Source organism: Salvelinus fontinalis, chromosome 9 (genome assembly GCF_029448725.1).
Source record: "Salvelinus fontinalis isolate EN_2023a chromosome 9, ASM2944872v1, whole genome shotgun sequence".
Classification (NCBI taxonomy): Eukaryota; Metazoa; Chordata; class Actinopteri; order Salmoniformes; family Salmonidae; genus Salvelinus; species Salvelinus fontinalis.
The window spans coordinates 40,314,440-40,329,432 of NC_074673.1; the positions used below are offsets into that span (position 1 = coordinate 40,314,440).

A 14,993-nucleotide genomic window follows, 5' to 3' on the forward strand; every position below is an offset into this window, starting at 1 on the left:
GAGAAAATTAACATTTGTCGTACGTCCTCCATTTTTGTATTGAGGAAACTGCCCTCCTATCGCACAGGCAGCAGACAGTGGAGCTAAAAGACTTACAGCGCATCCGCTTGCCTCCCCATTGACGTCACTTTAGTATCACATGAACGAGAAAGGACCAATCCAAGTGGCTCTATCGAAGTGCTTTTGCGAAGATAGAGGAAGACAGAAAAAGGAACCTTGCCAATGAACATTTAAAGACAAAAAAAAACGTCGCCTTTGGATTTGGGTATTTTGTATCAGAGCTAGGTGATTAGTATGAGTTAAATCTGTGGATTATGTTAGCTGAACTGGGGCTGGCAATGGCCCAAACATATTGAATAGATCGTTGGGGGAGCGAAACGCGGACAGGCTAGACGTTGTAGTGGGCATTGTACGGATAAAGGATTACTTGCCTACCCAATAACTGCTCCGTCGTGAAATACCCCCACCAAAGATTCGTTAATGGCTTTTCTGTCGGTGTCTCCGCCGTGTCTGTTTTCCGCCCGTAACACTATTTTAACAATTGCGGTCGCATCGCTTTAGTTTTGCTCCCAAGCCTTACAATCTACACACCGCCGGCTTTCCTTTATATATATATATATATATATATTGTTTAACTACTAAAAGTAGTACATTGTTACCTCTAGGATAATTTTTGCGACCTAATAAATATGGATTTTAACAGCAGCGGTGGGGGAAACGAGCTACATAATAACCAATTCTATCAATCTGAGGAGAGCAAGCCTTTGCTTGGAGAGATGTCTGCGCCGTTGGAGGGGAATAATAATAAGTTATGCGCCGGGCCGTGCAAGAGAACCCTGCAACATTGCAGCAGCGGGATGCGATATAAACTACTACAGGAGGGTGATATCCAGGTGTGTGTGGTGAAACACCCTCGAACCTTCCTCAGCAAAATTCTAACCTCAAAATTCTTACGGAGATGGGAACCGCACCACCTCACATTGACAGACAGCAGCCTGGCGTCTGCGACGGTGAGTTGCTACTATAGTTAACTGTTTCCAAAGGCCCTAATGTATTTTTTGAGGGGGTGGGTGACGTTGTTTTCACATGGGGTCATCGATTAAGCACGACGACTGACTTGTATTGCATTAACAGCAGAAAATGTAGCCTATATTTGTTGAACATGTAGCGTTTCCTTTGTTACCTTCCATGTTCCATTTGCTCAGCTGATAATGTGATCACAACATTGTTGTTTTATTTCCCTCCGTGACAGTTTAGTCGCTACACCTACACACATCCTCTGACGACTTCTATTCTACGTTTTTCACATACAATTTGATCATCTCTAGGACTATTTGTTTAATCAAACATGGCTGTCCTACTGTTGTGCTACATAGGCAAGCACTGGCATGTAATTTCATAAGAGTGCAGGTTGTGTGTGTATATATATTAAACATTGTTTTGTGATCAGCGAGATGGCTGGCACGCTCGCAAGTTTGAGGACGTTTTCTATAGGCTATGGAAGCTGAATTGGGTCTACTGTTATTGATCTCTGGATTTGTCACCTAGAATAGTGTAGCATGTCAGGGGTCAATTTAGTTTAATTTAGTACATTCAAGAAGTTAATTGAAATCCAATTAATGTTTAAAATACTCAAACAATATGCACTTATCAATTAAAGCATTACATTTCAATGCACATCCTGAATTCACTGAATTGACACCAACTGTGATTTAGGGGGTGTAGGCCTAGTTCTCAAACTCTAGATGGCATTCTGCCTTCACCCTACAGTTCTCTGCCATTAGCTTCTCCCACGACTGCCTCGTGTGAACTACAACCCTGACGCTGTTTTTTAAACGTTTAGAAACCTCAATAATCATTGCTTGCGTTAAGGGCCATATCCTTCTAAAGCCTTATCTTTCATAAGTGAGAAGAAATCCTTCAAATAAATTACAGATGCTAACTGTAGCAGTTTTGCACAGATCCATACAGTTGGGTTATGGGTGTCTCCAACCGATGAAACTACACTTCCCGAGTATGCTGACACCAGTATTCGGAGTGTGCTAGGTAGCTGATTAGCGCAGGTGGGCGCCTCATTTTCCGCGTAGCTCATAGATTTAAAGTTATTTCCAACAGGAAGACCATAAGAATATGGGTTTTAAATATACACTGAACAAAAACATTAACGTTAAGTGTTGATTAGAGGTCGACTGATTAATTGGCATGTCAGCTTACCGATTGTTTTATTTTATTATTTTTAACTTTTTTATCCCATTTTCTCCCCAATTTTCGTGGTATCCAATCGCTAGTAATTACTACCTTGTCTCATCGCTACAACTCCCGTACGGGCTCGGGAGAGACGAAGGTCGAAAGCCATGCGTCCTCCGAAGCACAACCCAACCAGCTGTACTGCTTCTTAACACAGCGCGCCTCCAACCCGGAAGCCAGCCGCACCGTGTACCTGGCCCCCTTTGTTAGCGCGCACTGCGCCCGGCCCGCCACAGGAGTCGCTGGAGCGCGATGAGACAAGGATATCCCTACCGGCCAAACCCTCCCTACCCCGGACGACGCTATGCCAATTGTGCGTCGCCCCACGGACCTCCCGGTCGCGGCCGGCTGCGACAGAGCCTGGGCGCGAACCCAGAGACTCTGGTGGCGCAGTTAGCACTGCGATGCAGTGCCCTAGACCACTGCGCCACCCGGGAGGCTGCTTACCGATTGTTATGAAAACTTGACAATCAGCCTTTTTGGACGCCGATTATGGCCAATTACATTGCAATCCACGAGTAGACTGCGTGGCAGGCTGACCTGTAACGTGAGTGCAGCATCAAAGGACCTTGTGGCTGCAAGGAGCCAAGGTAAATTGCTAGCTAGCATTAAACTTATCTCTTATCTTTTAAATACTGTAACGACCCTGGGTTTATAAGCGCGGAAATCCACTCTTGCGCATGAGCATGCTTTTGCGCCACAGTCGATAGCGCGCCGGAACTCGGGCTAGAAGGTCGAGGGTTCGAGACCTGCTCCCTGCCTGTTTCATTACAATACAATCCATCTTCACATAATCACTAGTTAACTACACATGGTTGATGATATTACTAGGTTAATTAGCTTCTTCTGCGTTGCATATAATCAATGCGGTGCCTGTTAATTCATCACTGAATCACAGCCTACTTCAACTTCGCCAATCGGGTGATGATTTAACGAAAGTGCATTTGTGAAAAAAGCACAATCGTTGCAATAATGTACTTAACCATGAACATCAATGCCTTAATTAAAATCAATACACAAGTATATATATTTTTAAACCTGCATATGCTGTTAAAAGATTCATGTTAGCAGGCAATATTAACTATGTGTCACTTCCCTTGCGTTCAGTGCAAGCAGTCAGGGTATATGCAGCAGTTTGGGCCACCTGGCTCGTTGCAAACTGTTGAAAGACCATTTATTCCTAACAAAGACTGTAATTAATTTGCCAGAATTTTACATAATTGTGACATAACATTTTAGGTTCAATGTAACAGTAATATTTAGACTTAGGGTTGACACCCGTGCGATAATACGTAACGGTTCCGTAATGTTTTGTTTTTTCTAAATTATAGTTTCCGGATTTGACTAAATTAATGAACAAAGGCTCGTATTTCTGTATTTATTATAATTAAGTCTATGATTGAGCGGTGGTAGGCAGCAGCAGGCTCGTAAGCGTTCATTCAAACAGCAGCTCTTAGCAATGCTTGATGCACAGCACTGTTAATGACTTTCAGCACTGTTTGACTTCAAGCCTAAACCGAGATTAGGCTGGCAATACTGAAGTGCCTATAAGAACATCCAATAGTCAAAGGTATATCAAACACAAATGGTATAGAGAGAAATAGTCCTATAATTCCTGTAATAACTACAACCTAAAACTTCTTACCTGGGAATATTGAAGACTCATGTTAAAAGGAACCACCAGCTTTCATATGTTCTATGTTCCGAGCAAGGATCTTAATTAAATGTTAGCTTTTTTACATGGCACTTGCACTTTTACTTTCTTCTCCAACACTGTTTTTGCATTAGTTAAACCAAATTGAACATGTTTTATTTATTTGACTAAATATATTTTATTTATTATATTAAGTTAAAATAATAGTGGTCATTTTTCATTCAGTATTGTTGTAATTTTTATTTATTACATATATAAAAACGGCCGATTTAATTGGTATTGGCTTTTTTTGGTTCTCCAATAATCGGTATCGGCGTTGAAAAATCATAATCGGTCAACCTCTAGTGTTGATCCCATGTTTCATGAGCTGAAATAAAATGTCCCAGAAATGTTCCATATGCACAAAAAAAAACATTTCTCTAAAATGTTGTGCATAAACTTGTTTACATTCCTGTAAGTGAGTATTAATCCTTTGCCAAGATAATCCATCCACCTGTAAGGTGTGGCATATTTTATTTTTTAACCTTTATTTAACTAGACAGGTCAGTTAAGAACAAATTCTTATTTACAATGATGGCCTACACCGGCCAAACCCAGACGACGCTGGCCAATTGTGCACCGTCCTATGGGACTCCCAATCACGGCCGGTTGTGATAGCCTGAATTCGAACCTCAAGCGCTGAAATGCAGTGCCTTGGACTGCTGCGCCACTTGGGAGCCCTCTCAAGAAGCTGATTAAACAGCATGTTCATTACACAGGTGCACCTTGTGCTGGGGACAATAAAATGTCTCTCTAAATCAGCAGTTCTGTCACACAACACCATGACACAGATGTTTTAATGGAGTGTGCATTGGTGGCATTCTGACTGCAGAAATGTCTACCAGAGCTGTTGCCAGATAGTTAATATTCTCTCATTTTAGAGAATTTGGCATTACGTCCAACCGGCCTCAGAACCGCAAACTATGTGTATGGCATAATGTGGGCGAGCAATTTGCTGACGTCAATGTTGTGAACAGAGTGCCCCGTGGTGGTGGGGTTATGGTATGGGCATGCATAACCTACAGACCATGAACGCAATTCCATTTAATCAATGGCAATTTGAATGCACAGAAATACTGTGATGAGATCCTGGGCCCATTTTTTTTAAGGTATCTGTGACCAACAGATGCATATGTATTACCAGTCATGTGAAATCAATAGATTAGGGCCGGAGCGTAGGGCTACCGTCTTATCCGCTCTTGACCAACCATGCTACTTTGTTTTTTCGCATTGTTCGTAACATGTACTCCCTGTTCACTCATGACTGCACGGCCAGGCACAACCCCAAAACAATCATTACGTTTGCTGACATAACAATGGTAGGCCTGATCACTGACTGATGAGACAGCCTATCAGGAGGAGGTCAGAGACCTGACCGTGTGGCGCAAGGACAACAACCTCAACGTAACCAAGACAAAGGAGATGATTGTGGACTACAGGAAAAGGAGGACCGAGCATGCCCCCATTCTCATCGACGGGGCTGTAGCGGGGAGCAGGTTGAGAGCTTCAAGTTCCTTGGCGTCCACATCACCAACAAACTAAGATGGTCCAAGCACACCAAGACAGTCGTGAAGAGGGCATTACAAAACCTTTTCCCCTTCAGGAGACGGAAAAGATTTGGCATGAGTCCTCAGATCCTCAAAAGGTTTTACAGCTGCACCATCGAGAGCATCCTGACGGGTTGCATCACTGCCTGATATGGCAACTGCTCGGCCTCCGACCGCAAGTCACTACAGAGACCCCAGTACATCACTGGGGCCAAGTTTCCTGCCATCCATGACCTCTATATCAGGCGTCGTCAGAGGAAAAAATTGTCAGACTCCAGCCACCCTAGTCATAGACTTTCTCTCTGCTACTGCACGGAAAGCGTCACCGGAGCGCCACGGCTAGGTCCAAGAGGCTTCTAAACAGATTTTATCCCCAAGCCATAAGACTCCTGAACAGCTGATCAAACGGCTACCCAGACTATTTGCATTTTCTTCTATCTATATATATATACTGCTCAAAAAAATAAAGGGAACACTTAAACAACACAATGTAACTCCAAGTCAATCACACTTCTGTGAAATCAAACTGTCCACTTAGGAAGCAACACTGATTGACAATAAATGTCACATGCTGTTGTGCAAATGGAATAGACAAAAGGTGGAAATTATAGGCAATTAGCAAGACACCCCCAATAAAGGAGTGGTTCTGCAGGTGGTGACCACAGACCGCTTCTCATTTCCTATGCTTCCTGGCTGATGTTTTGGTCACTTCTGAATGCTGGCGGTGCTTTCACTCGAGTGGTAGCATGAGACTGAGTCTACAACCCACACAAGTGGCTCAGGTAGTGCAGCTCATCCAGGATGGCACATCAATGCTAGCTGTGGCAAGAAGGTTTGCTGTGTCTGTCAGCGTAGTGTCCAGAGCATGGAAGCGCTACCAGGAGACAGGCCAGTACATCAGGAGACGTGGAAGAGGCCGTAGGAGGGCAACAACCCAGCAGCAGGACCGCTACCTCCGCCTTTGTGCAAGGAGCAGCACTGCCAGAGCCCTGCAAAATGACCTCCAGCAGGCCACAATAAAAACATCCGAAAGATTGATTCTATACATCGTTTGACATGTTTCTACGGACTGTAACGGAACTTCTTGACTTTTCATCTTCTAGCGTCATGAATTTTGATTTGTGAACTGAACGCGCTAACAAAAGGAGATATTTCGACATAAATGATGGACATTATCAAACAAAACAAACATTTATTGTGGAACTGGGATTCCTGCGAGTGCATTCTGATGAAGATCATCAAAGGTAAGTGAATATTTATAATGCTATTTCTGACTTCTGTTGACTCCAACATGTCGGATATCTGTTTGGCTTGATTTGTAGTCTGAGCGCCGTACTCAGATTATTGCATGGTTTGCTTTTTACGTAAAGTTTTTTTTGAAATCTGACAGCGGTTGCATTAAGGAGAAGTATATCTTCTATGAAAAACTATTGTATCTTATCAATGTTTATGATGAGTATTTCTGTAAATTGATGTGGCACTGCAAAATCACCGAATGTTTTGGAACTACTGAACGTAACGCGTCAATGTAAACTGAGATTTTTTTATATAAATATGAACTTTATCGAAGAAAATATACATGAAGTCCTATGAGTGTCATCTGATGGTGAGGTTAGTGATTAACCTGTCTAGGATCAGCGTGCCGCTAGCGGCGGCACCCCCCCCCCCCCCCACTGAAAAACCAGTGCCGCGAAATTCAAAAAAAATATTTTTTTATAATATTTAACTTTCACACATTAAAGTCCAATACAGCTAATGAAAGACACAGATCTTGTGAATCCAGTCAACATGTCCGATTTTTAAAATGTTTTACAGGGAAGACACAATATGTAAAGATGTACATCTATTACCTAAAAACACATTAGCATAATCCACCATCTTTTATTTGTCCACCAACACCAGTAGCCATCACCAATTCGGCTAAACTAAGATATTTATAGCCCCTAACCAACAAAAAAACTCATTAGATGACAGTCTGATAACATATTTATGGTATGGGATAGGTTTTGTTAGAAAAAAGTGCATATTTCAGGTAGATGGCATAGGTTACAATTGCACCCACCGTCACAAATGGAATAGAAAAACTACTTAGAGCAACGTGTTTACCTACTTACTAATCATCAAACATTTCGTAAAAATACACAGCATACACGAATCGAAAGACACAGATCCTGTGAATACAGACAATATTTCAGATTTTCTAAGTGTCTTACAGCGAAAACACAATAAATCGTTATATTAGCATAGCACATAGCACATAGCAGCCCAGCATTGATTCTAGCCAAAGTGAGCGATAAAAGTCAACATCGCCAAAAGATATTAATTTTTTCACTAACCTTCTCAGAATTCTTCCGATGACACTCCTGTAACATCATATTACACAATCCATATAGAGTTTGATCGAAAACGTTTATATTTAGCCACCAAAATCATGGTTAGACAATGTGAAATGTAGCTCAGCTGGTCAGAAAATGTCCTTGCGCCACTTAGACAGTGATCTACTCTTATACATAAATACTCATAAACGTGACTAAAAAATATAGGGTGGACAGGGATTGATAGACAATTTAATTCTTAATACAATTGCGGAATTACATTTTTAAATTTATCCTTACTTTTCAATACAGTTTGCGCCAAGCGAAGCTACGTCAAAAAACATGGCGTCCTAAGCCACTAAAATGTTTCGACAGAAACACGATTTATCATAATAAAAATGTCCTACTATGAGCTGTTCTTCCATCAGTATCTTGGGCAAAGGATCCTTTCTTGGGAGTAATCGTCTTTTGGTGGAAAGCTGTCCTCTTGCCATGTGGAAATGCCAACTGCGTTCGGGATGAACTGAAAAGCGTGCCCAGCTATTCACATCGTTTCAAAAATAAATGTCCCAAAATCGCACTAAACGGATATAAATTGCTATAAAACGCTTTAAATTAACTACCTTATTATGTTTTTAACTCCTATAACGAGTGAAAAGATGACCGGAGAAATATAACAGGCTAAACTAACGCTTGGAACAGGAGCGGGTCGGTGTCTTCCACGCGCGTTACGCACCAAGAAAAGACTTGCTAGCTACAGGGTTTTTTCATTTGTAGTGCCTGTGAACGCGCAATCGACCCCATTGGAATCGTCATCACGTAAAGGCATCCAGGGGAAGACGTAAGAAGTGTCCGTATAGTCATAGCAATAACAGTGCCCTTTTAACTGACTTCAGAACAGTGGCCAACATTTCTGAAATCTGACTCCATGTCAGGGAAATTGCTGTAGAATGGGCTCTGTTCCACTTAGAGACAAAATTTCAACTCCTATAGAAACTATAGACTGTTTTCTATCCAATAATAATAATAATATGCATATTGTACGATCAAGGATTTTGTGGGAAGCCGTTTCAAAAATTACCCAATTAGCATAAATAGTCTCAACAGCGCCCCCATCCTCAACAGGTTAACATGACCTAACATGATCGTTTGGTTTGCTTTCGCTGTAAAGCCTTTTTGAAATCGGACACTGTGTTGGGATTAACAAGAAGTGTATATTTAAAATGGTGTAAAATACTTCTATGTTTGAGGAATTTTAATTATGGGATTTCTGTTTTGAATTTGGCGCCCTGCACTTTCACTGGCTGTTGTCATATCGATCCCGTTAGCGGGATCTCAGCCCAAAGAAGTGAACTAATTATGTGACTTCTGAAGGTAATTGGTTGCACCAGATCTTATTTAGGGTCTTCATAGCAAAGGGTACGAGTACATATGCACGCACCACTTTAAAGTTTTTTTTTATATACATATTTTGAAACAAGACTTTTTTTTTTTTCACTTACCAATTAGGACTATTTTGTGTATGTCCATTACATGAAATCCAAATCTATTTAAATGACAGCTTGTAATGCAACAAAATAGGAAAAATGTCAAAATGAATACTTTTGCAAGGCACTGTAAACTCTGGAATGTTGTATTGGAGAGAGTCTGTCTTAAATCATTTCCCACACACAGTCTGTGCCTGTATTTAGTTTCCATGATAGTGGGGGCCGAGAATCCACTCACGTAGGTACGTGGTTGCAAAGGGCATCATTGTCTTAACAGCACGATTTGCCAATGCAGGATACTCTGAGCGCAGCCCAATCCAGAAATCTGGCAGTGGCTTCTGATTTTTAAATTCAATTTTCACAGAACTGCTTGTTGCAATTTCGCTGAGGCTCTCTTGATCAGATATCGGGAAGTGGACTGGAGGCAGGGCATGAAAGGGATAAAGAATCCAGTTTGTGTCATCCTTTTCGGGAAAGTACTTGCGTAATTGCACACCCAACTCACTCAGGTGCTTTGCTATATCACATTGTCCGTAAGCTTGAGTTAATTTGCACACAGAACTCACCAAGTGTATAGCCCCGTTTGGAAAATATAAATTTACTTTTTTTATTTAAAAAAAATGTGAATCACACTTTTTTTGCTTACCCCCGACGGCGTTGCACTTACCCCAGTTTGGGAATACCTGATGTAATGTCCATATATTTCACCCCGCTCTTATGAATAAAGTTCTCAACAAATTATCATTTGGTTATCAAATGGAAAAAAAAGGCATCCAGTGATTTTTATTTTATTTTTTTTATTTTTTTTAACACACAAGAATGACCTCCAGTCTATATGGATTTCATAATATACAATTTGTGTCTCCCCTTTTCATGGTCATGGCTAGAAGGGTTCTAGCTTTAGTCAAATTAACATAATATTTAACTTTTTTTAGCTGATTAGGAAAATTTAGGTAGCAGGTTATATGAATTAGGCTAGGGTTAGGTAAAATTAAAAAAAATAACTTTTGACAAAAGCCCTTTTAGCCAGGACCCCTTTTTCATAGGACTAGATTACATGGTTGCATCCAAGACAGTGTTTTTTTATTTTTTATTGAACTGTGTCAGTAGAGTAGGCATAAAGGCTACCATCGTATTAAAACAAGTTTCTGCTAATTTATCCAGTCATATTAAGTGTAGTAGAATTGCATGAAATGTTTATCGAAGGCCACTTTTTTCCCCCGTGCATAAGAAACGTCTCTGATATACGCTATAAACCTATGCCACTACGAGGCTGTAATCGCTGCCAAAGGTGCTTCAACAAAGTACTGAGTAAAGGGTATGAATACTTATGTAATATATTTTTTTTTGTTATTAGCAAAAATTGATAAACTGTTTTTGCTTTGTCGGTGTAGATTGATGAGGGGAAACAAACAATATTAATACATTTCAGAATAAGACTGTAACGTAACAAAATGGGGAAAAGTCAAGCGGTCTGAATGCACTGTATGGTAGTAGGTGCCAGGTGTACCGGGTTGTGTCAAGAACTGCAACAGTGCTGTGTTTTTCACACTCAACAGTTTTCCATGTGTGTCAAGAACGTAACATCATCCAACTTCACACAACTGTAGGAAGCATTGGAGTCAACATGGGCCAGCGTCCTTGTGGAAAACTTTTGACACCTTGTAGAATCAATGCCCCGACGAATTGAGGCTGTTCTGAGAGCATAAGAGGGTGCAACTCAATATTAGGAAGTTGTTTCTAATGTATTGTACACTCAATGTATTACACAATAATTAAGTCTAGGCAAAGTGATTGTATTGTGGGGGAGGGGTTGTGGTGGGGGTGCATGCCTTTTTTTCTCTCACCCATATATACTTCCCAATAATGTCAATGAAAACATGTTAATATACATTTTTGCTAATTTATTGAAAGTTAAATACAGATCTCATTTACATAAGTATTCACACCCGAGTCAATACATGTTAGAATCACCTTTGGCAGCGACTACAACTGAGTTATTCTGGGTAATTCTCTAAGAGCTTTGCACACCTGGATTGTACAATATTTGCATATTATTCTTGAAAAAATTGTTCAAGCTTTGTCAAGTTTGTTGTTGATCTTCGCTAGACAGCCATTTTCAGGCTTTGCCATAGATTTTCAAGTATATTCAAGTCAAAACTGTAACTAGGCCACTCGGGAACATTCAATGTCATCTTGGTAAGCATCTCCCGGGTGTTTTTGGCCTTGTTTTAGGTTATATTGTCCTGCTGAAAGGTACATTTGTCTCCCAGTGTTTGTTGGAAAGCAGACTGAACCAGGTTTTCCTCTAGGATTATGCCTGTGCTTAGCTCTTGTTTCTTTCTATCATAAATACCTCCTTGGTTCTTGCCAATGACGAGAATACCCATATAACAGGATACAGCCACCACCATTAGAGGTCGACCGATTATGATTTTTCAACACCGATGCCGATTAATCGGACAATTTTTTTAAAATTTTATTTGTAATAATGACAATTACAACAATACTGAATGAACAGTTTAACTTAATATAATACATCAATATAATCAATTTAGCCTCAAATAAAGAATGAAACATGTTGAATTTGGTTTAAATAATGCAAAAACAAAGTGTTGGAGAAGAAAGTAAAAGTGCAATATGTGCCATGTAAGAAAGCTAGCATTTAAGTTCCTTGCTCAGAACATGAGAACATATGAAAGCTGGTGGTTCCTTTTAACATGAGTCTTCATATTCCCAGGTAAGCAGTTTTAGGTTGTAGTTATTATAGGAATCATAGGACTATTTCTCTCTATACATTTGTATTTCATTAACCTTTGACTGTTGGATGTTCTTATAGGCACTTTAGTATTGCCAGTGTAACAGTATAGCTTCCATCCCTCTCCTCGCTCCTACCTGGGCTCGAACCAGGAACACAACGACAACAGCCACACTCGAAGCAGCGTTACCCATGCAGAGCAAGGGGAATAACTACTCCAAGTCTCAGAGCGAGTGACGTTTGAAACGCTATTAGCGCGCACCCCGCTAACTAGCTAGCCATTTCACATCGGTTACACCAGCCTAATCTCGGGAGTTGATAGGCTTGAAGCACAGCGAAGAGCTTCTGGCAAAACGCAGGAAAGTGCTGTTTGAATGAATGCTTACGAGGATGCTGCTGCCTACCACCGCTCAGTCAGACTGCTCTATCAAATCATAGACTTAGTTATAACATAATAACACACAGAAATACGAGCCTTAGGTCATTAATATGGTCGAATCCGGATACTATCATCTCAAAAACAAGACGTTTATTCTTTCAGTGAAATACGGAACCGTTCCGTATTTTATCTAACGGGTGGCATCCATAAGTCTAAATATTCCTGTTACATTGCACAAACTTCAATGTTATGTCATAATTACCAAACTGTTGCATATACACTGACTGTGTGCAATGAATGCAAGAGAAGTGACACAATTTCCCCTGGTTAATATTGCCTGCTAACCTGGATTTCTTTTAGCTAAATATGCAGGTTTAAAAATATATACTTCTGTGTATTGATTTTAAGAAAGGCATCGATGTTTATGGTTAGGTACACATTGGCGCAACGATATGCACCGCATCGATTATATGCAACGCAGGACACGCTAGATAAACTAGTAATATCATCAACCATGTGTAGTTTACTAGTGATTATGATTGATTGTTTTTTATAAGATAAGTTTAATGCTAGCTAGCAACTTACCTTGGCTTCTACTGCATTCGCGTAACAGGCAGGCTCCTCGTGGAGTGCAATGTAATCAAGTGGTTAGAGCGTTGGACTAGTTAACTGTAAGATTCCAAGATTGAATCCCCCGAGCTGACAAGGTAAAAATCTGTTGTTCTGCCCCTGAACGAGGCAGTTAACCCACCGTTCCTAGGACGTCATTGAAAATAAGAATGTGTTCTTAATGTTCTTAACTGACTTGCCTAGTTAAATAAAGATTAAATAAAGGTGTAAAAAAATATAATAAAAAAAAAATGGCCAAATCGGTGTCCAAAAATACCGATATCCGATTGTTATGAAAACTTGAATTCGACCCTAATTAATCGGCCATTCCGATTTAATCGGTCGACCTCTTAACCACCATGCTTGAAAATATGAAAAGTGGTACTCAGTGATGTTGTGTTGGAATTGCTCCAAATGTAACACTTTTTTCAGGACATAAAGTTTGTTTCTTTGACACATTTTGTACAGTTTTGCTTTAGTGCCTTATTGCCAACAGGATGCATGTTTTATTCTGTACTGCCTTCCTGCTTTTCACTGTCATTTAGGTTAGTATTGCTGAGTAACTACAATGTTGTTGATCCATCCTCAGTTTTCTCATATTACAACCATTATACTCTGTTTTAAAGTCACCATTGGCCTCATGGTTAAATCTCTGAGCGGTTTCTTTCCTCTCCGGCTGCTGAGTTAGGAAGGACGCCTGTATCTTTTGTAGTGACGGGTTGTATTGATACACCATCCAAAGTGTAATTAATAACTTCACCATGCTCAAAGGAATGTCTGCTTAAATTATTTATAGTTTTTATACCAATAGGTGCCCTCTGCGAGCCATTGGAAAACCTCCCTGGTCTTTGTGGCTGAACATTTTTTAAATTCACTTCTCGACTATCTGTATGTGTGGGGAACAGAGATGAGGTAGTCATTCAAAAATAATGTTAAACAGTATTATTGCACACAGTCCATTCAGCTTATTATGTTAAGAATTTTTACTCCTGAACTTTGTCAAGTCTAAAATAAGGGGTTGAATACTTATTAAGACATTTCAAATTTTCATTTTTAATTAATTAGTAAACATTTCAAAAAATATAATTCCACTTTGACATTATGGGTTCTTGTGTGTAGGCCAGTGAAAATCTCCATTTTAAATTCAGGCTGTAACACAACAAAATGTGGAAAAAATTGAAGTGTCTGAATACTTTCTGAAGGCACTGTAATTCAAGCATGGATTGGTAACTTTTTTTCATAATTTGGCACACAGGCCATGAGTAACTTGGTTTAAAAGAATTGCACCGATTGGCCTATTGCTAATGACAGCACCAGCTGTCTCACTTAAATCCTCATATCTGTTGCCCAGTTTGACACAGAGACTTGGAACTTTGTATGTAGGCATCTTCCTTCATGCTGAACAAATTTGTCTCAAGAACCAGTGAGGTCCGTCATGATAGAACTTCCTCCATCTTAGACATTTTGAACCATAAGTCCAAATAACACCAATTTTGGTATGTACGCCCATGTTACATCTCTTAACTTAACCAATTCCTTAGCCGACTTAGCTAAGAAATGGCTGTTATTGATGCATCTGGAAAATCAGATTTTACGTGTCCATTTTTAAATCCTTAAAATTCTAGGGTCATCAAGATGAACCATGTTAAGTGTGACATTGATAACTTAAAAAAGAAAAACTATTAATAATTCACATTTTTGACTATGTCAGTGTACACCGTATCTTTCCAAATATTGACACGTCCTATGTGTTTTAATCAAATCAACTATATTCACTGAGCTTGTCTGATGCTTTAAGCACACTTTGATTTAAATAATTAACCTGTTTGGGCTGCAAACCCGATGTCGGAACGAAAATGACAACAGCTGCAGGGCGCGAAATTCAAAATCTATTTTTTAAAAATATTTAACTTTCACACATTAACAAGTCCAATACAGCATTTGAAAGATAAACATCT

The 14,993-nt window shown here is 40.0% G+C and overlaps 1 protein-coding gene across 1 annotated transcript in view; it reads left to right on the forward strand.

Moving 5' to 3' along the window:
• The first annotated feature begins 141 nt into the window (after nt 1-141).
• The window catches only part of LOC129862572 (C-Maf-inducing protein-like), a 42,280-nt gene continuing 27,428 nt past the window's right edge, over nt 142-14,993 (forward strand). Inside the window, exon 1 of the mRNA XM_055934351.1 lies at nt 142-1,010. Within this exon, the coding sequence (XP_055790326.1) occupies nt 690-1,010 (321 nt within the window). The 5' untranslated portion in view covers nt 142-689. The remainder of the gene's footprint in view (nt 1,011-14,993) is intronic.